A 22650-nucleotide genomic window follows, 5' to 3' on the forward strand; every position below is an offset into this window, starting at 1 on the left:
TTTAAACCCTGTTGTGTCACACCCGTGTCACATATTATCACTATGTCGTTTCACACATCATGACACTGTCGTCTCACACGTTTTGACCATGAAGTGTCACACACTCTAAAAGCTGCCGTGTCACACTCGTCTCACATATTCTCACCGTGTCGTCTCACACATTGTCACCCTACCGTGTCACAGATTCCCTCCATGGAGTGTCACACACTCTCAACTTTGCCGTGTCACACATTATCACTGTGCCGTTTCACACATTATGACCCTGCCGTGTCACACGTTCTGATCATGACGTGTCACACACTCTAAATGCTGTCATGTCACACTCGTCTCACATATTCTCACTGTGCCATCTCATACATTATCACCCTACCATGTCACAGATTTCCTTCATGACGTGTCACAAACTCTATACCCTGCCGTGTCACACCCGTCTCACATAGTCTCACCATGGCGTATTACACATTGCCACCTTGTCGTGTCACAAACTCTATACCCTGCCGTGTCACACCAGTTTCACATATTCTCACCATGCCATGTCACACATTCCAACCATGCCGTGTCACACATTCCCACCATTTTGTTTCACAAACTCTAAAACCCTGCAGTCACACAAACCATATGGCCTGCTGTAGCACGACCATTTCTGCTTCAGATTCACATCTTTCTCCTTTTTATTCACCATCGTATCAGGGATTTCTGCTTTCACATCATTCTTGAAGTTTTCGATTCATTACAACTGATTCCTCGTTCGATTATCTGAATGCCATGTTCGAAATATCTAAAAAACCATTATTTTGTTTTGCATAAGTTTTTGAGGAAAAATTGGATGTTTTGCACAAAAGTAGATGTTCGAAAATTCTTCGCATATTTATTTTCTAATTTTTCGTATGTTTGAGAGTCCACGTCACCGAAGATATCTCATTAAGGGCATTTTTGTCTCAAAATCTCTTCTGGTGGCTAAAAACAGTTAAATTTATCTGGAAGGTTATTTTCAAAAATACTTTATTTTAAAGGGCCAAAAAAAAATTTTCCCTACTAATTTCATATGATAATATGATCATTTAACATTTTTCACTCTTTACATTAGTGTCATCTAAATGCACTGTGGACATAGAATAACAAGTAACATCCTTTTTAAAAATCAAAATTTTATATTGCATTTTTGTGAAATTACAAAAACTATTCCTATTTAAGTAGTATGTAGAATTTACACTTGGGGGCATAGAGCCACACTTATCCAATCATTTGACTCATTGATTGGTGTATGATCCCATGTTTAGAGAGTAGGATTCGAATCTCCTCTTATCCAATTATTTAAAAGAAAAAAAGAATGCCCAAACATTAGTTGCATCTAATGATCAAAATAGGTATACAGGCACTCCAAAATCATCTCACTGCAACTAATACTGCTTAAAAATTATACAAACTTCATCTTTTTGTTTTCATTAATAATAGTTAATCGACCGTTAATTTTAAAATTTTATTTGATCTAATATAAAAGTATATATATTTAATTAAATACAATAAAAATAAAAAATTATTTAAATTTTTAAATAATTTAAAATTTTTAAACTATTACACTTTTCTTTTTGATTACTACATAAAACAAATTGAAATGATAAAAGAACTCAGTCACTCAATACAAGTAACCGTGTAAAACGTGAAGAGTTTAATGAATAAAGTATCGTTTGTCTTGAATCCAGAAATTTTAATAAATTCGTAGAGATAATATAATAACTTTTAACGAACAGTGGCTCATATGATATAGTGATGCATGATGTGATGTACACGATTTAAAAGGAAGAAAAATATGTGTATAAAATATATTTTTATTTATTTATTTAATTTTATATGTATATATATATGTATTATATTAATACTTAATTTTATTATATAACATATTTATATACAATTAAAATATAAATATTTTGATAAAAATTATACTAAACTAAATTTAGGGTGGAGTCAAATATAAGTTATATGGTTTTTTTTTGGTCGAAGTCAAGTATTAAAAATGATACTCTGAGATGAGTACAGGAAGGGTTCCAGTTTGAGTAATAAAAAGTTCGACTGGGTTTTGGAAGAGCAAAAAAATCGCCCCATTGCTGACTCTATATGCAAAATGTTAACTATCTTCACATTTATCAATTTTGTTAATACATGTACAGATTAGTCGATGATAATTGAATTAAATTTTCAATTCTAATTGTTAAAATATTCATTTAAAATATTATTAAAAAAAGTGTATGGAAACAATACTAAAAACACAATTAAAGTATGTGCTAACAAATTAGTAATTGGCTAAAAAAAATGTTGTTTTAGTTTCTAGTGAAAAATAAATAGCTATATATAAAAGAATTAAGCAATTCTTATGGCACGTAAACTTTTGATGCGGCTTTCTCATGTTGTTTTCATATTTTGTAACCATAAAAATTCAATTACTAGTAACTTAAATGCTCATAAAAGCAATTTAATAAAAATATGCAGACGAAGAAAACAAAGAGCAAGGCTTTTATTTTTTTTATCCTGATTTTTGCTTTTGGAATTAAAAGCAAGTTGTGTTTTTGATATTTGCATATAAAATGATTATTAATATTGAATAAATAAAAATTAAATATTTTACTCTTAATGGAATAAAATAGTGTTAATTATAGTTTGTTCATATTGAATTCAATATCATTTTTTTTCACTTTTTTTTTTTGAATTTTTAGTAACCTTAAAAGAAGAAAAAAAAAACAAGAAATAACAATTATTTTTTATAGTATTATTATTTTATAAAAAGGATAAAATAGTAAAACAATAGAAAATGTTGTAATAGCTAAATTACATATATAAAAAGAAGAAAATAAATTAAAAAACCTTCGAAGCGGGTGTCTCCGAATTGGAGAGTATTTATTTCTTTAATAATAATATGTTAACAGTACATTTAATTCAGATTCAAATTGTCCATTTTTTTAAATTAAAAATTAAAAAATATAATAAATAATATCTTGCTGGGAGGTGAAGTTGTGAGACGTGGCCGCTCGAAGGCTTTGTGGTAATGACAGGTGCAACAGGACGAAAACCGTGGATAAGCTTCAAGTTTGTAAACTTGTTGTTTACTTTAACTTCCGTCGCAATTCGACGACAATGGTGTACTATCGAAAGGGGTGGGGACCAAGGCTTGTTTTTTGCCTTTGATGTAGGTGAGACGAATGCAATGCAATATTTAGTCGTGTACTATTTTGGATAGACTGAAGAAAAATGTATATCATCATTTCAGTAACGATTCAATAATTTGTTCTATTTCATTGGACCATCCATCCAATTTAACTTTTCCCACACAAACACTATGCTTCAGAAATTTGCAATCTCTTGTTTTGCTCTTTCAAAAAAAAAATGCAAATTTTATCAAATTTGATTGTTTAAAGACAACGCATTTCTTAAATTTTGTGTGCAATTCCACAATAAAATTCAGTTCTAGAAAATATTTTTCAATGTTTTTTAATTTCTTATTCAAATTGAATACCTAAACTTTCACATATTGAGATTAAAATATAATGTTTAATAAAATTAAATCTTAATTTTTCAAAATACTGAATAATACAATTTTTTTTAATTTTAAAATTTTTAGCTAATAAGAGAAAAAAAATAAAATGACAAGTATATTTTTAAAACTAAGTTGGGCAGGCCCTCAGTTTTCCTTTTGCAATTTTAAATAATTTTTTGTCACATTGTAGTAAGTATTACCTAGAGAGAGAGAGAGAGAGAGAGGTGTGAGAAGGTCAAGAAATGTGAGAAATTTAATAAAAATTTTGTAAAAATTTTTGTATCTCTTAGGAACTATGGCAATATGTGTTATGGATCCCATATCAGTAAGACATGAAATGAATCTTACGTATATAAATATAAGTCTTTCACCACCTATTAAATATATATTTGAATTGAAAACGTGAGTTCGTAATTTATAAATTTATTTAATATTTATTTTCAAAGCATAATTAGGTAAGGTTAAATGTTATGGATTTTATATCTTTAAGAAATAGATATAATAGATTTTGGGTATATAAATATAAATCTTTCACCATTTATCAAATTTATTTTTTTAATTTAAAACGTGAACTCGTGATTTATAAATTTATTAATCTATTACCAACCACCTTAAAAAAAATTAACTTTTCACTTAATATTGAGAAAGCAAAAATTGCTTTCTTATCTTATTTCCTCCCTCTTTTCACCCAAGTAGTGGGTGCTAGGAATTCTAGTAGAGTAAAAGGAGCTGAATGGATAATGATGCAAGACTTTTTTTTATTAATATAGTATTATTATATAAATTAATTGAATTTAAACATATCCGTAGTTCCTTGAAAAACAAAATAGTCGTCGAAAAATCTGACTTAAGATGGTACCAAATAGATTGCTGTCCTTCTCAGTTCTTATAGAGAAATAATCATGTGTTCCACATTTTCAATTTTATATTAGCTACTGAACTAATACTGATGTGTAGGGTGGACAGAAGAAAATATCATAGACCTCATTTCCTTGACAAACAAAAAAATTTCGGATTGATGCGAGGGCCAGACCACATGACACTGCCAGACAAAAGACCCAGACCCTTAATATTTTATTTCTTATAAAAATAAAAGATAAAACCTCCTCCTAAATTTTTAAATAGTATTTTTAATTTTTAATATGTTTTTATATATAATTTTAAATTATATAAATAAATAAGAAATTCCTATTTAATCACAGAATCTAATGTATTTCATTTCTATCTTATGGTAGAAAACTGACAAAAACAAAAAAAATACTCTTATCTCTTAAGTTTTAATCAAAATTTTAAATAAATCTATTAATTTTTTTTTCATTAAACATATAAATTCAGCCGTTAATTAATTATTAAAGAGTTAGAGTATTTTATATATAAAAAAAATAACGTGTCTACAATCCACGGCAACAAGCAAGCTAAAAGAAATAAGAGCAGTCAAAGTGGGCCCCAAAAACGTAATTTTACGCATCAAAACACATGAAATTTTGCTCCTCCTTTCGCTATCATGTGGGCATGCCGTAATGGTAATCCACGTGTCCATTCCTTCTATTGCGTAGCTTAGCTGATAAATCATGGAATATTTCTACGGTTTGGGTTTTCACTTTTCAAATATCTCACGCAGTCTTCCATGTATATTTTAACGCTACTTTTACTAATACGCTAACGCGTTTTGCCGAATGCTCATAGATAAAAGCTTCCCCTTTCTTCTATCCTAGCAAGTAACGAGAAAACAAATCAGTGGTATGGTATCCATATCATTTTAAAGAAAGAATCAACTATGAGATATATTTATTTCATCCGGTAAAAAATAATAATTTTAATAAAATTTATTAATATATTTTTTGTTTTTTAATTTAATGAAAATAACGTATTCAATAATACAAAATCCAAGACACAATTTGTACCAGAAAAATTTTAAATTTGGGGAAAAATAGTTGAGATAATACTTGTTTTATTCAATGTAGCATTAAACATAAAACTTACTGACATGATGACCTCAATGCTGTTATTTATGAGAGCCTTGAAAAGAAGTTAGCAAAATCACTAAAAATCAGCAGGAAGTTTTAAAAGTGCCATTAATGAGGCATGGAAATTGTAGATTTTTTTCTAATTGAATGTCACATTTAAGCGTTAAGGGTTGAATGTGTTGGTTAATTAATTAATTAACACTTAATTATCACTGACAAAATAATTACTAGTAAAAGATATGATAAGATATATTTTTAGATTTTTTTAAAAAAAATAAGATTAAGGAGTGGATGCAAATATCAAATGAAATAAAAGTGTGAATAGTGAAAAAAAATCTCAAATTCTCTTTTCTTTTTTGTCAAAGATTGTAACAGAGTTTCAATCTCAATGATTTTTGCCAAGGTTCAATTCCTCTTGTCATGATAGCCAAAGACTAAGACTCATTGAAAAAAAAAAATCAAAAATTAAAAAAGATTTTTTTAATAAGTGATTTAAACCATTTTTAAAAAATTAATGAAAATACTATTTATAATAATATTCTCATATTAAAATATAAGTAAGAAAAGACATTATTTAGTATAAAAATCTTTAAGAATGGCTTAGTGCACTGATTAGGAAACCCTAAAAAACTAAAGGAAAATTTTCACACAAATTTTTTCGAGAGCTAAGATTGAGGGAGACAGATGAGTCCGTATAAATCATCATAAATCTGAAAATCAGATGCCCTAATTATTATTGCCTCCGGTATCTAATTTTTCTCTTTTTTTGTTAGTTCCTTCTAGAAACCAAAAGTTCTGTTCCAAGTGGATAAATTTGGTAATTGTCTCTCCCCTCCCCTCTATTTTTCTCATCACTCTTTGTTTTGTTTTTGCTCTGCTTTTCTTTCCTGGAAAAGTTGATTCCTCTTTTCAACTTCAGATAGAAAAATCCTCTCGATCCCAGCGAAAAGACCCAAAACCATCAAATCTTTTACCCAGAAATCAAGGGTTTCTGTTGAAACCAAAGAAAACTTAAAAATTTTGCCGGCTTCTGTCATAAAAACTTTCCCTTATTTTCTCTTGTTTTCTCGGACTTCCCTTTGTTTTTCGTTTTAAGTTGGCGTGAAATTAGGGTGTTCTCGACTTGATTTGGCGGGTTTTGCGTAGTGGGTTTTTGGATTTAACTTGAAGAATTAAACGTTGAATGGTCGTGACTTTTTGCGAAGATTAGAGCTAAATTGTTTCTTCATTGTTGATCAAAGCAGAGTAGGCTTGAGTTTTCTTTAAGTATAAAAGAAATAAAACAAAAAAAAAAAAAACTGGAGTTCCTTTTGTTTTTTCGCTTGTTGTTTTCCATTCTTAGTTTTGGCTGAGAAACTGTAAGTCCAAATCCACCGGTGACCGGAAAAGAGTTGAATCAGACAACATTGTCAACTACCAACAAAGACTTGGTTGAATAGAGAGATATTATTTTATTTTCTCCTCTCCTTTTTTGTTTCCTTAAATTTAGCTGTCCAAACGTCAAAATTTAGAATTTCTCTTCAGACGCAAATTTGCATTATCTAACCAAATCGCGACAATCTCTCTCTTCCTCTCTGTGTCTCTCCCCATCTCCTTTTCATTCTCCTCTCTGTTTCTTCTCCTCTGTTATCAGGGTTGAGGTAGAGAGAAACCAATCTCTCTCTCTCTCTCTCTCTCTCTCTCGTTTGGAATCATGATTTTTGACACAGGGTCAACGCAATCAAACCTTGATTGCTTTCTCCATTGCACAACACCAACAGTCAAATCTCAATTCCGTCCCAAGGTTAGAAATCTTTGTTTCTTTTTTAATGTAAACAGACAGTAAAAAAGAAAAAATTGTCGTTTTCTTGATTATGTTTTCATCTGTGATTATTGCTTTTGTTTATATTGCAGAGTGAAATTAGGAACCTTAATCGTTTATGGCACCCTTGTGAGAGAGAAAAGGTTGAATATTTCACATTAGTTGATCTTTGGAATTGTTATGATGAGTGGAGTGCGTATGGGGCCGGAGTTCCTATTGTTTTGAACAATAGCGAAACCTTAGTCCAGTACTATGTTCCTTATCTCTCTGCCATTCAAATCTTTACCAGCAATTCTTCAGTCAACGACTTGAGGTAAATTCCTTTTTAGTTTTTTCTGCCGTTGAAGTTTAGTTTATCACATGAAATTCATGGCAAACATTGAATCTTTCAAGTTGCGTCCCTCTAGAAGTATGCAATCGAGTTGTTTAACACCGTGATCGAGATTATGCAGTTTAGGTTGAGCAATGATATAATTCTGGGATTTGTAAATAATTCATTTCAAGCAATGTGATAAATTTTGGGCTTGAAATTTTACAGGGAAGAGTCAGAATCAGGTGATGGTGAGAGGGATTCGTTTAGTGATTCATGCAGTGATGAGGGCGAGAGTGACAAGTTTTGTAGATGGGATGGATGCTCATCGGAGGATGGAGGGTCGGAGCATGACAGCCTTCGGAATGTGAATAACAGGTTGGGTGACCTTTACTTTCAGTATTTCGAGAGATCAACTCCTTATGGAAGAGTTCCACTCATGGATAAGGTACTTTTTCTTCCTCCTCGTTCTGTTTGTTTTTAACCCGACTTGTATCTTTTCTTCACTTTGATTTTCATTTTATCTGCCGTCAGGCTTTTTCCTCAGTGTAAGATTGATAAACCAAGGGAACGGATTAGACTAAGAAAAAACAGCTATGGATTTGTCAGAATATAAGCATCTTTTAAAGATAAAATGCAACTTTTGACCTTTGAATATGAAATTCCTTGCTTTTATTTCTCTGCATATTTTTTTTGTCCATGATCTCCCTCTCTCTCTGACTTTGTCTCTTGTTGTTTGGTCTAAAACTTTTAAGATTCTACAAGGGTGTTATCAATTTATCATCCTTCATGAGCATTAGTTGTTGCTTTTTCCATCTGAAATCGTCTTTGAACTTTTACTGTTGATCAAAAGAAGAATAAGTGATGATACCCTTTCAGCTTTTGTGGTTTTAAAATTAGGGATAATTGTGACCATTTATTTTAGGCTAGATTTTATTTCTTCAAGGATGTAGATTCCATTGACGCGTTGTTGTACTCTCTCTCTCTCTCTCTTTACAGATTAATGGACTATCTCGAAGATACCCTGGTTTGATGTCATTGAGGAGCGTAGATCTTTCTCCCGCTAGTTGGATGGCTGTTGCTTGGTCTCTTTCTATCTCTCTTCCTCTGTTTCACAGACGAATGCACACACGACAAGCAATTCATAATCAGATAAAAGAGTGAAAAGGACAAAAAATATAAAAATAAAAAGGAGAGTGAGAAAGCACTAGTTGTGCTTTTGTTAAATTACCGCAAGGATCAAAATTTTATGCAAAATTAGAGCAAATTTGATAGAATCTGCCTCTTATCTTGACTATTTTTGCACATATATAGTTGATACCATTTTGACTATCTAGTCCAGTGATTGTTTTTGTGTTCAACTTATTATCAAAAATAGTTTCCGATTGTTGACAAAAGATTATTTGATGTCGATAATATCAGGTACCCAATATATCACATTCCCATGGGAAGGACGATAAAGGACTTGTCCACATGCTTCCTAACTTACCACACTCTCTCGTCTTCTTTCCAAGGTACTCTCAGTCAATTTCTTGCAGCTATTGTTAAAATCCATTTCTTTGTTATTAGTTAAATTAAAGAAAAAAGACATTTTCAGAAAAAAAAGAAAAAGAAAAAGAATGTTAGAAAGCTATTTATGTGTAAAAAGTTTTATATATATATATATATATATATATATATATAAATATGTTTGTTTTACTGATGTTTATTCTCCGTGCAGATATGGACCCTGATGATGACATTGAGAGTGCCGAAAGGAAGCGAAAGGAAGGAGAGGGCATCTCTCTTCCACCATTCGGCTTGGCCACTTACAAGATGCAAGGAAATGTGTGGGTGTCGGGCAATTGTGGACGGGACCAAGAAAGGGTCATGTCGCTTTTAAGCGTGGCAGATTCGTGGCTAAAGCAACTAAGGGTCCAGCACCATGACTTCAACTACTTCACGGGGATTCGACGTGGCTAGACACAATTACTTGCACTGTTTTGTCTCCGAGAACCCCACGGAACGGAAGTGACTGATCACTAGTTATCAAAAAAAAAAAAAAAAAACCTCTTTCTGGTTTTTAAGGATTTTGGTTTTGTGCTTGGACTAATAGGGCCCTGTGCTTAACAAGGAATGTGGTTGACACTTGTTATCAAAACCCTTTTAACGGTCCATTCTCAGGTCAGCCTTTCCAGGATTTCAGCAGAGAGTATATAAGTTGAGCCTACCCTTATTTTTGCAGCTGTTTAAGCCAGTTTGTAGGCTTTATTGTAAAGTAATATGGGTAAGGTCTGAGAGGTACAGAAGAGTCTTAAACTTTTCAAACTTTTCTGTTTTTGGATTGTATGATACGTTCTCTTGAACACAAAAAAGCCAATGGAGATGAGGAAAATGCCCCCCACTATAATCACAATTGCCCTTCCAATTATGATTCTTCGGTTCCTAAAACATATATATAATGCAAGATGGAGCCTTTTGCATCTTGGAAAGCAAGAGAGAGAAAAATGTTGACTTGAGACTTTTGGACTCTTTTATATAATTTTGATACTTGCATGTTAGGACGGGCAGAGGAAGTAGTGGGAATTCCTCACTGGTCAGGAAAAGTAGCCATGTGGGGTCCAAAGTTTTTTGATCAAATGCCACCAGTTTAATCAGCCGCAGCTTACAGCTATAGTCTACAACTTCGTTTTTATGGGTTAAGACAACTATCTCGCTCTAATTGCATCATCACTCTGTTACTGTTATTGACTTCCTGCTTCTTGCCATTCCTTAACCATCTAAAATACTTTTTTCACCACTTGGCCTACTACTTATGCGTACCAAGTTACCAACTGAAGTTAGGATCATGGGGTTCTAGTATTACATTTTCAGCTATGAAAGCTAAATTAAATTAAAATTACTTTCTACTTGCAAATTTCGTACCTAAAAATAAGAGAGGAAAAAATCTGGAATCAAATAAAAATTTGATGTATCGAGAATGTAAAGTACAATTTCTGAAATTTTTTGAATAAAACAGTAATCTTATCATTTTTTTTTTTTTTTGCAAAAATTCACTTCAGTAGTCTTGATGACTTGATCTTGAATTGAATGTTAGACAAGATTAGAGAGCAACCTCTTGAGAATTTTGAGAAACAATAAGTGCCAACGCATAATTGGAATTAAAGGTTTTCCTTTTACATGCTTGTCCATAACATTTTAGATGACTTGACTTGAAGGTTAGACTAGGGTGGATTGCAATGTTGGGATGAACTCTGTGTCCTTGTCTCATACACAAATCAAAGTCCATAGGCAATGCTGAGCGTGTGAAACTCTTCAAGGCAAGTAAAAACACCAGCTGGATGACAGGCGGATTATAGCTTTTGTTTCCATCAGGGCACGTTAATTGGCTTACCAACTGCACATAATTAGCTTCAATGACATGTTCCTTGCTCTTCTTTAATCACTTTTAATTCCAGCTTCTAGGCATGATTGAAGTGGATTAAATAGAATGGTTGATACTAAATACTAATATACCTTTCGTCTCAATTGGGATTGTTTTTACTGGTAATCCACTTCAATCCGTGGGCTGCACTGGACTCACCAATTCCAAGTTGAGGCATGCGCTGCTCATAATCCTCCTACATAATATATGCTTTCATATTAAAATTTTGATTCAAGGCAGTCCATCTGAAAGAAATTGTCAAGATAAGACGAAGTTTATCATTTGATATGTCGATTTTAAATTGTTTTTGACGTTCTAACTTTAAAGTTTACATTAAGATCAGATACATTTTCATATATATATTGATGTTGACATAAGAAATGTGTAGACTGCTCGTAATAACTCCGGTGGACCCACATGTATCTACTTAATTGTATAGAGAGGCGGAGTTAGCTAATTTTTATTAGGGAAGTCAAAAATAAAGAAGAATAATGTATAAAATATAAATAATTAAATACCATATATAAGATTAATAATTTTTTTTATATAATCAATATTATTTAAAGACTAAATATTCAAAGATAATTTCTTTTCAATTAAATATAAAACACAAAGCACATAAAAGAATATCTTATATAATCAAGATTAATAAAAAAAAATGATATATTGGTGAAATTTTAAGCAACAATCAATAATGCAATGCTAAATTTAAGTAACAATTAATAATGCAACGCTACAATGCATATTTGAGAATTACATAATAATTTTTTAATTTTTAAAGACTAAAATCATTGAGAACATATAACAAAAAAAATGAAAAAACATGATAAGTAGAAAATAGAACTATATGATAAAAAAGAAAAAAGAAGAATATAATAGATGATTCGTAAAAATTTGAAGAAAAAAATCTATAAAAACTTAAAATATAAGATCAAATAGAATAGAATTGAAAAAAATAAACAAATAATAATAATATAAATAGAAAAGAAAAAGACAGATAAAAAAACTTTATATTTTTGTAATTTCACAATGAAAGGATAAGAGAGAAGAGAAAGAGAAAAAGAAAGAGATGGAAAGAGGTGCAAAGAAACTTAAAAGAGAGAAATTTGAAAGTTAAGGTAAAGTTAAATATATTTATAGGGTCATTTATTATTTTTTATTTATATTAATAATTTAATAAAAATTATTTTAGGGACCTATTAAAAAATATTTCTAATAGATTGCATTAATAATTTAATAAAAAATTATTTTAAGGTTCATTAAAAAATATATATATATTTTTTAAAAATTTTTAAAATTTTTGAGATGACCTGTTGTAAAGGGACGCTCCGCCCCATGATTGTACACGAACTTGAAATTGAAATTAGGACCCACATGCATCTACATAGTTTTGTTCCTCACAAAATTTCCTTTTCGTCTAAATAACATGCAGGTGGTAGGTGGGTGAGATTGAGGTTATCTTTTGAATTAGCGAAAACTTCAATTTTCCCTTACGAGAAAAGAAGAAAAAAAAGCGTTAATTTTTCCTTTTAACTTCAAAATTATATATGGCAAGCAATCTTACCAAATAGTTTTATTGTTCAGTAGGTGTTTTGTCGATTAAATTTCAAATTTTCTAACAATTGGGATTAAGTTTTTTTTTTTAATGAGAAGAAGAAAGATTAGAATTTTACTTTTTAAATAAAAAATTATGCATTAATTATTGAATTAAGTGTTTGAATGCTGAATTAATTTCTTTAAAAAAAAAATGAAAAAGAGACGGTAGTCCAGTCTGCTGTGAACTCCGGCCATTGTTGATCTTAGCCTTATTTTGATAGTGCACTAATGGGTCATTCCCATAGCATTAGATAATAATTGACATAACCCAAACTAAATATCTGGATTACGTTAAACTCATATCTGATTACTAAATAAATAACAATACAACAAATGCATGTCACATGCATCTCCCAGTGGGTTTAAACCAAATTCCAATGAATTAACAGAGCTCCCTTCTTTTCTTGAGTGCAATCAACATGTTTTCCACTTTGAGATTAGACGAGAAAAATGGGAAAACCCTTTATCCACAACTTATCCAGACACATAACATCAGCCTTGCTCCTTAAAGTGCAACAATTAACCAAGTGTTATAAATTATAAGAGAAAAAAAATGAAAACCAAAGACTTTGAGAGTGCAACAGCCAACCAACATCACCTGCACTACACATGGGCCTGTGGCTCTTCGGCTCCTTAAAGTCAAGGTGGGCGTGTACAGATTGGCTGGATGGCACTTGGATTAATTAGTTAGCAGTCGTCAACTTCAATAGCCACTCAGGGGGCTCGAATGCCTGCCAAGTGTTGAATTTGGGACTCCTCTGTGTTTCTTCTTGATTGCATGCATTCCCCATTGAGTTGTTTTTATTTATCTACATATATTTCAGCGCCCAATGATGGTAGGAATAATGGATATGTTCCATCTTTGCAAGCAGTTCTAAAATTGTTTCTTTTTTGCTTGACAATTTGCAAGTTATACGAGCCTTTATTACCACTCCGGCTCTGAACCAGCAAGCTGGTGCGGTGGTGCCGTTGGACAGAAGAACACTCAATTTTAATTTTTTTCTGATATTATTAGTATTTCTTTGAGCCAGCCACTAATTTGAATTCAAGGAATCGCGAGATGGAGAAAAGAGAGAACATTAATTGCTATTTGATAGAGACATGTCCAAAGGGATGAACCAGGCATGAGGATAGCAAATTGGACCTAAATTATTTGCCATAAACGCCCCATGTGTTCTTGCTGTTGGGTTAGGCATGGAGACCTCAGAACATAAAGTGGTAAAGTATTGAAAAATATTATTCATCTACCGATTTTGTTCTAGTACTTTTATCTCATCTGATATAACAACAATTCATTAATTTTATTATAGAAGACCCAATGTTTAGTGAGTCATGCACTCAAGGCTTAGGTGATGGAGGTGAAACTCGAGAGTGCAAAACGGCACGGGGAGATTACAATGAAAAATGTTAAGGGGGATGAGGCCTACGAGCTCAGGGTCCGAGATGGAGATTCATCTAAAGATAAAGATGGTCCGCAGGGGACAGATGAAAGGCGAGATTAGCAAAATTCATGAAAAGATCTTTGAGTAGGACGGATGTGTGAAAGAAAATCAAAGAATTTATGAACTCAAGAATGAAAGCAAAACACACGTGAATTGGAGAAGAATTGTAGAAAACCACATAAAAGCCACTCACTCATACCATTAAGTAAGTGTTCTACATTGTATAAGAGGGAAAGCCATAAAAAAATAAACAGTGGAAGTTAACTGACACTTTCAAGCCTAATGCTTAGTGGCCTACACGGCCATTAGAAACTACCCTACTAAGGAACAAGACACAAATTGCAAAAACTGCATAAAACTGACACATTACAATATTAAAATAGTAATTACATAAATTGATAGAATCACGTGGCCAAGGCAGAAAATGGTCTTCTTCATTTTGCATGTTCTCAGGCTCGACTTGCAGCAAAGCTCTTTGGTTCTTCACGTTAAGCATCATTCTTCAACACACCTCATTGAGGCTTAACTTGAAGAACTCCCAATCTTTCTCGAAACAGCTCGAATTTGTTTTTTCCCAAGCTTTTGGTGAGAACATCTGCTAGTTGATCATTAGTCTTGCAATGCTTGAGAAATATATCTCCATTTTTGACAGCTTCACGTATAGCATGGTATTTCACCCGTATATGCTTTGTTCTTCCATGGTGAACGGGGTTTTTAGCCATTGTTATAGCTGACTGGTTGTCAACTAACAGTGTAGTGGCTCCTAGTTGATTGAAACCCAAGTCTTCAAGGATTTTCCTCAACCATAAAATTTGATTTGTAGCAGATGCAGCTGATATATATTCGACCTCAGCAGAGGATTGGGCCACTACCTCCTGCTCTTTTGAGCTCTAAGAGAACACTGCACTTCCAAACGAAACACAAAAACCACTTGTACTTCGAGAGTCCTCTAAATTGCCTGCCCAATCACTATCACAATGTCCAAGTAAATCATAGCTTTCATTTCTGCAAAACTTAAGTCCAAAGTTTGTTGTTCCTTTCAAGTACCTTAGCATACACTTGGTTGCAGAGTAGTGTATGGTTGATGGAGCTTGCATAAATCTGGACAAAACACTAGTGCCAAACATGATGTTCGGTCTTGAAGCAGTGAGGTACAATAAACAGCCAACCAAGCTCCTATAAGTTGTGCAACAGGCTTTGGAAGCTCCATCCACCTTACATAGTTTAACTCCTAATGCTAAAGGAGTGGTCACCGGTTTACAATCTTTCATGTGAAACCTTTTAAGTAGCTCCCTTGAGTACTTGCTTTGATGAATGAAAATGTAGTTTGGTCCTTGTATAAATTCTAAGCAAAGAAAATGTCATTTTACCAAGGTCAGACATTTCAAACTCAACCATCATCTGTTTCTTGAACTTGTTGAGTTGAGCATTATCCGACCCTGTAATAAGCAAATCACCCACATAAAGTGATATAATCAATTGCACAATTGAATTTGAACTTCTAACATATAAAGTGGGTTCATTCATGCTCTTGGAAAATCCTTGTGCAATAAAAAAACTGTCTATGCATTCATACCAAGCCCGAAGAGCCTGCTTAAGGCCATATAAAGCCTTAATAAGTTTACAAACCTTGCTTTCTGCTCCTGCTTCAACGAACCCTTCTGGTTGTTCAGTATATATCACTTCTGAAAGTGTTCCATTGAGAAAGGCAGACTTCAAGTCGAGATGCCATATGCCCTAATTCTCTTTAACAGCCAAGGCAACTAACAATCGTATGGTGTCGTGCCGAGCAACCGGAGCAAAGGTCTCCAGATAATTGATTCCATACACTTGGGAATATCCTTTCACCACAAGCCTTGCCTTATATTTATTTACTAAGCCATCCGAATTTAGTTTGGTTTTATAAATCCACTTTACACCAATAACATTTTGAGCTTCTGACCGGGCCACCAAAACCCATGTCTTATTTTTCTTGATCATTTCCATTTCCACATTCATGGCTTGCACCTATTTTTCATCTTTTGCTGCTTCATGATATGTGTTTGGCTCAACAATGGCTGTGTTGCAATGTTCATAAATCTCTTGCGGGGTTCTTGTACCTCTTACAGCTAAGCTTTCATTTTCCACGTCTTACAAGTCTTCTGTTTGTTCTTTTTCACTTGAAAGAACATCATCAACCAGATTAAGATTCCATGATTGCTCAACATCACTTTTGTCCCAACTCCACTTGAGTCTTTCATCAAATCTAACGTCTCGACTAACAAAAATTTTCTTGGTCTCAATATTGTACAACCAGTATCTTTTAGACACTTCACTGAATCTTAAGTGAATTGCAATATGTGATTTTGGGTCAAGTTTGCTTCTCTTCTCATTGGGTATCTTGGCATAACACACAAATCCAAATACTTTCAAACCGACAACAGAAGGCTTCAACCCATGCCAGGCTTTATAGGGGCTTTGAGATGTCAATGCTTTTGTAGGCAAGATATTAAGTAAATACACTGCAGCATCAGTTGCCTCTGCCCAAAAACTTTTTGGCAAACCTTTTTCATACAGCAAGCATCTGGCCATTTCAATAAGAGTTCTGTTTTTTCTTTCACAAACTCCATTTTGTTAGGGGCTATATGTTATGGTTAGTTGATGTTTCACTGCATTTCAGGCTAAGAAATCTTCAAACTCATTTGATGTAAACTCTGCTCCATTATCAGTTCTAAGAACTTTTAAAGAGCAACCAGATTCCTTCTCCAGTAAAGCGTTGAATTTGACAAATTTACCATAGACCTCAGATTTCCTTTTAAGAAAAAAGATCCACTTATACAAAGTGAAGTCATCAATAAAAAATAGGTAATACAAATTGCCATTAAGTGAAGCTACCTTCATTGGACCTCCCACATCGGAATGAACTAGCTGCAGTTTATTGCTAGTTTTTGAGTTGCTGATTTTTGAAAAAAGAGTTCTGCTTTGCTTTCCCAATTGACAAGCTTCACATATTTTATCTGGTTGATTAACCCTTGGAAGACCATCAACAAGATTGGTTGAGTACATCTGCTTGAGTGAACCATAGTTCACATGGCCAAGTCTCTTGTGCCAGAGTTTATTGTCAGAAACTAAGCATTGATATGCTTTATGATCCATTTTTTTGAAGTTCATAGGGAAACATTTGTTTCTCATACCCACGATTAAGATTTCTTTCCCTATTGGATCAAATATTTTGTAAGATATGTCTTTGAACCATATGGAATAGTCTTATTCTAATAACTGGCCAACACTAAGTAGATTATGACTTACATCTGGTGAAAAGAAAACATTAGAGATTGTTTTCATACCTGTTGGTGTATCAACTCCTACCTTTCCTATTCCAAAAATCTTCGAGTATGTTCCATTTCCAATCTCCATTTGAGTCTTGAAGTTTCTGTTTAAGGTAAGGAAGGTTTTATCACTCCTAGTGACATGATTTAAGCAGCCACTATCAATCAGCCAGGTATCCCTTTTCTTTTGAATGCCAGGATTCCTAGCCATGAATAAAACTTCTTCAATCTCTTTTTCTTCAACAACAGCAGCTTTTTCTTCTGACTTGTTCCATTTTGCTTTGCAGACTTTCTCAGCGTGCCTCATCTGATTACACGACCTACACTTCACGTTTGGACAAAACCAGCAGAACCTTTCAGAATGGTTCTTCTTTTTGTAGTATGAGCAAGGTGGAAAAGTACCCTTTTGTTTCCCTTGCTTTCCATCACTAGGTTTTCTATCCCGATTCCTCTTCTCCTGGTATTGTTTCTTGCTGTTGGAGTTCTTGTCTTTGTTTCTGGCCATAAAGGCCCTCTCTACATTATCTTCATGTCTTATTGCCTTTTTTTCCTCTTGAGCCTGTAGGGCATTTACCAGCTTGGTTATAGTAAGTTGTGACAAATCCTTAGAGTCTTCAAGAGAAGAAATCTTGGCTTCAATTTTCTCTAGAAGGCTCACAAGAACCTTGTTAACTATCCTTCTATCAGTCATGTCTTCTCCAAGTAGCCTTAGCTGGTTAACCAACTTCATGATTTTGTCAGAATACTCCATGATGCTTTCATAATCTTTCATTCTTAGAATTTCGAACTCTTTGTGCAGATTTAAAGCCTGCATTTGTCGAGTTCTCCCACTACCATGGAACTCTTCTTTCAAACGATCCCAAGCCTCCTTTGGATTTTTGCAAGTCATGATTCTGGTGAAGATTGAATCAGACATTGCAGAGTGAATGCAAGAGAGTGCTTTATATTTCTTTGCAACCTCTTCATTGTGTTGTTTAATCTTAGCAATTGTTGGGTTCACATGTCTCATAACTGGAGTGTCACCTCCCACTTCCACAAGCTCCCATAAATCAAAGGCACGAAGATATGCCTTTATTTTCACAGCCCATATGGCGTAGTTGTCACCTGTGAAAATTGAAGGTGCTGCTGCACTGAAACTTCCTGAAGCCATAACAATTTATGTTTTTAGTAATATCACAGAAAAGGTCCCTTAAGATCTTTAGAGCTCTGATACTATGTGAAAGAAAATCAAAGAATTTATGACTCAAGAATGAAAGCAAAACACATGTGAATTAGAAAAGAATTGTAGAAAACCACACAAAAGCCACTCACTCATACCATTAAGTAAGTGTTCTACATAGTATAAGAGGGAAAGCCATAAAAAAATAAACAATGGAAGTTAACTGACACTTTCAGGCCTAATGCTTAGTGGCCTACACGACCATTAGAAACTACCCCACTAAAGAACAAGACACAAACTGTAAAAACTACATAAAATTGACACACTACAATATTAAAATAGTAATTATATAAATTGATAGAATCACGTGGCTAAGGCAGAAAATGGTCTTCTTCATTTTGCATGTTCTCAAGCTCGACTTGCAGCAAAGCTCTTTGGTTCTTCACGTTAAGCATCATTCTTCAACAGGATGATTACAAGTAGAGGTTGGGAAACATGAACATCCTCAGACATGATCTTCTTGAGGCTCCAATTTTTTCAGTCTTTTGGTTTTACTGAGATTGTCTTTTTTGAGTATTGATCTTAGATGATATAGCTTACTTGGGATAGTCTTTTGTTTAATCTTCAGGTGAATGTTCATCCAGGTTTAGACAGTTGTCAAGGGAGAGTTAATGGACTCAATCTTTGTTTAGGTCACTTCCATAAGCTTATTGAGTGGTTGATGCTTTTGTAATTGTATAGGGCTCGACTAACCAAAATTAGACTTTTTATGCCAATGAAAGTTTTTTGTTAATAAAGTTAAAAGATTTGCTATGCCATTTTAGTTTTGGAGAATAAATAAAATTTACTTTTTTTAAGAAAAAACCTTAATAATAGAATGTTATTTTTCAATTAGTTGATTTACTCATAAATTGATAGATTTCAGTTATTAATTTATCTAATAATTATATATCATGTCACGAAATATAATTATTTAAGATAAAAGTGATGAGACAAGTAGTATGACTGTTTGCATTTATTGATGTATGCAATATGATATGTTTGTTGGTATTTTGTTTTTTGTAAGCAAAGTGTTTAGATATAAAAATAATAGTATCATGTTTTTGAAGAATTAAAAAGGTACAAATGTTATTCTTTTACAAAAAAAAATATACGTTGTACCTTCATATAGAATAAACTAGAAGAGCCCCGCGCTACGTAGCGGGCTTGTAGAATTTTATAAACACTTATGTTAAAAAGTAAATATTGTTATTGATATAATCTTACTGATTAATATTTGACATATGTACAAATAATATTTATCAATAAATACAAAAAAAATCATAATATGTAAAAATTATTCTACATTCATCAATGAGTAGGATGATATTAAAAACAAAACACCAATCCTGTTAATTTTATATTCAACATATCTACAAATAACATTCATTACAATATTCGTGACAAAATGTACAAAAATTGTTACAAAATATAAAATAATAGTTCTATACATCAAAGAGTAGTCAATGTTTTATCGTCCACGAAAATTGTTTTCATAAAGAAAGGAGACTTAGTCTAAAGTATTTAGTGTTTTTACAATTTTTAAGACCATTCCTATTTGTACATCAGTTTCATCTACTTTGATTTGCATTTCCAGCACAAAAGATTTAGCATTATCACACTACATAACTTTTTATGGAGAATATAAGCAATTTTAACCTATGAAATATATGCAAATTAAGAATAATATCAAATTTGTAAAATCAACAAAGATCTTCCTATTTCACAAACCATGAAAAGCTTCAAGATCCAAAAACATGAGTTGAGGTAAATAATCTAACGTCTATCTTTTTAACTCTTCTAATGAACTGTAAGAAGCAACAAAAAATTAAAAGACACTTATCTAGGAGCAAGCTATGTCATGAAAGAGTAAACAATAAAAAAAATTACAAACAACTAAAAAAAATAAAACAAACTCTTCATAATCTTTTCTCCCGTTCTAAAATTTTCAGTAAACTTCAAAACAAATTAAGAAAAATAGTTTAGTGAATGATGAAGAAGACATAATATAATTATTAATTATTCAATTTAAATTAAAAAAAAATCATCATCTAAGACAATACTAAGTAAAAATCAAGATATATGCAACATAAATAATTTATCCAATGCTACAAGAAAGGAAACTTGACAAATTTCTAACTTTCCAACAACGCACTTTGTTGTAGAATATAATAAAGGCCTAAAAGACAACATACACACATCCACTGGATTCTACTTTCAGTAACTGTCACACTTGTTCAAGGCAAGGCAAAATTGGACGTAATAAATGCCCAAGCTATTGCCTTAACAATGTCTTTTGGGCTTAAATATAATTTTAGCCCATTTTCTCAGCATGGTCAAGGTACCATTTTAGCCTTACCAGCAGTATCCTTAACATCTAGGGTCAATGGATTGCAGTGCTCTAGTGTTAGAACATTAAGTAGGTAAGCGTAGGCTTTTGCATCCTACAAGTATAAGAAAATGAGTAAAACATATCAAATTATCAATTCAAGCAAAATAAAGCATTGCATCTAATTGGTGTATAAGCATCCACCTCAATTCACTTTATCAGTTTATGAGGCCCTTGCACTACACGTAATATTATTGTAGTCATATACCTTCACATTTGAGGAAAAATTTGTAATAGTTTTTTCATAACTTGCTTTATTTAAATGGAAATTCAACTATTTTAGTAGATCCTTATCAGGAGCTAGCCATAAGTTCCTCAATATCCTACAAGTAACAATAATTCAAAGGAAAACAATCAATCCATCTATTTAAAACATGTTTATTTCATGTATTTATTCTTAGTTAAACATCAATCACATGATAAAGAGATATATTACTGAATTGCTATCCTCCACCAATTCCACAAGCTGAAGTGTTTTCTTAAGGTTGAGATCTGTTAACAGTTGGATGCGCACTTGTCACAGATAGTAAGGATGAGAAAAAGAGCACCTAAAAACAAATTGACTTAAGTTACCATCCTACTTTTCTCAATCTATCAAGACAGTTTAAAGCCTATACAAGTAATTGCACATAAATAGTAGAGATGAAATTTAAATGACTACTTTTATAATTTGAGAGATCAACCCAAGTAAGAGATGAGGCTACAATAAAAATAATCAAGATGAAAACCATAAGGTTATCAGAATATTTCATCCTAACTTACATAGGTAACTCTTTAGTTGTACTAACCCTTCCTTCAACCAAGTCTTGTGTGCTAATGTTTACCAAACACTTTTGAAGCAGAACAAAATGCAACAGATGCCTTGCCTATATGGTTATGAAGATTTGCAATTAAGTTTTGAGAATTATTGAATCATTTATTTAAATTATCTTCAAAAGTAGGTTTTTAAGTACCCATGAAATAGTGCCACCTTGTATTCTTTGAAAGATATATAATTAGTGTATCCTATACTGATTAACTTAATTAACTTACCTTAACGAAGATTAAAATGAATAATTAACTTATATCATTGATAATTGCTTCACTACTCAAACCTTTCTTTAGCTTTCACCACCACTTTTCATTATCACTCCCATGCACATCAAATTGCTTGGCTTAAAGCTAAGCCAATTTTTAGGGGCTTTGTGTTCTTGATAAGCCATCTCATGAGGATGAATATACGATACTACTTACATGTCTTAAAAAAAATCAAGAGACATGATTTTAATGGGTACCTAAAAATCCACTTTATATGATCCTAATATAATTTAAACTATTTAGTAAATAATAAAAACTTTATTTAAATTCAAAGTAAAGAAATTTTGAAATAGTATATTAAATAAAATCCTCTTTTTAAAAAGTTTTATATACTTGTTTGTGAGTTTTTAATGTGTGCTTTGACCTAATAATAAGGAGATAGAATGGACTTACTTCATCATGAAATCAAGCCAAGCTTGAGGACTTTTCTTGAGAGCATTGATGACAGGTGCATATTCATGGGGCTCTATTCCATATTCCGTTACTATTTTAGCTGCCTTCGTTGCCTCTACATTTTCAAAACAAACCCGTTAATTCGCAAGTGCAAGTCATCCTTAACCTAATCAAACAAACCAAAAAAGAAGTCAGAAGTCTCAAATTTACTTAATTGGTTGTGTATCAGGCATAGTA

General features: G+C 32.4%; 2 protein-coding genes across 2 annotated transcripts; one reads left to right on the forward strand and one right to left on the reverse strand.

Moving 5' to 3' along the window:
* The first annotated feature begins 7039 nt into the window (after window positions 1-7039).
* Window positions 7040-9747, forward strand: LOC18608669 (uncharacterized). Its single transcript, XM_007043476.3, has 6 exons — window positions 7040-7279; window positions 7390-7610; window positions 7836-8055; window positions 8607-8692; window positions 9030-9121; window positions 9328-9747. The coding sequence occupies exons 1-6, from the start codon at window positions 7190-7192 to the stop codon at window positions 9567-9569; spliced, it is 951 nt and encodes a 316-aa protein (XP_007043538.1). The 5' UTR covers window positions 7040-7189; the 3' UTR covers window positions 9570-9747.
* Window positions 9748-17294: 7547 nt separating this feature from the next.
* LOC148764030 (uncharacterized) lies at window positions 17295-18506 on the reverse strand. The gene has a single exon (XM_088803525.1). The coding sequence runs from the start codon at window positions 18504-18506 to the stop codon at window positions 17295-17297; it is 1212 nt and encodes a 403-aa protein (XP_088659651.1).
* Between the last annotated feature and the right edge of the window lie 4144 nt (window positions 18507-22650).

This window comes from Theobroma cacao, chromosome 2 (genome assembly GCF_053813885.1).
Source record: "Theobroma cacao isolate CCN51 chromosome 2, ASM5381388v1, whole genome shotgun sequence".
In the NCBI taxonomy this organism is placed as follows: Eukaryota; Viridiplantae; Streptophyta; class Magnoliopsida; order Malvales; family Malvaceae; genus Theobroma; species Theobroma cacao.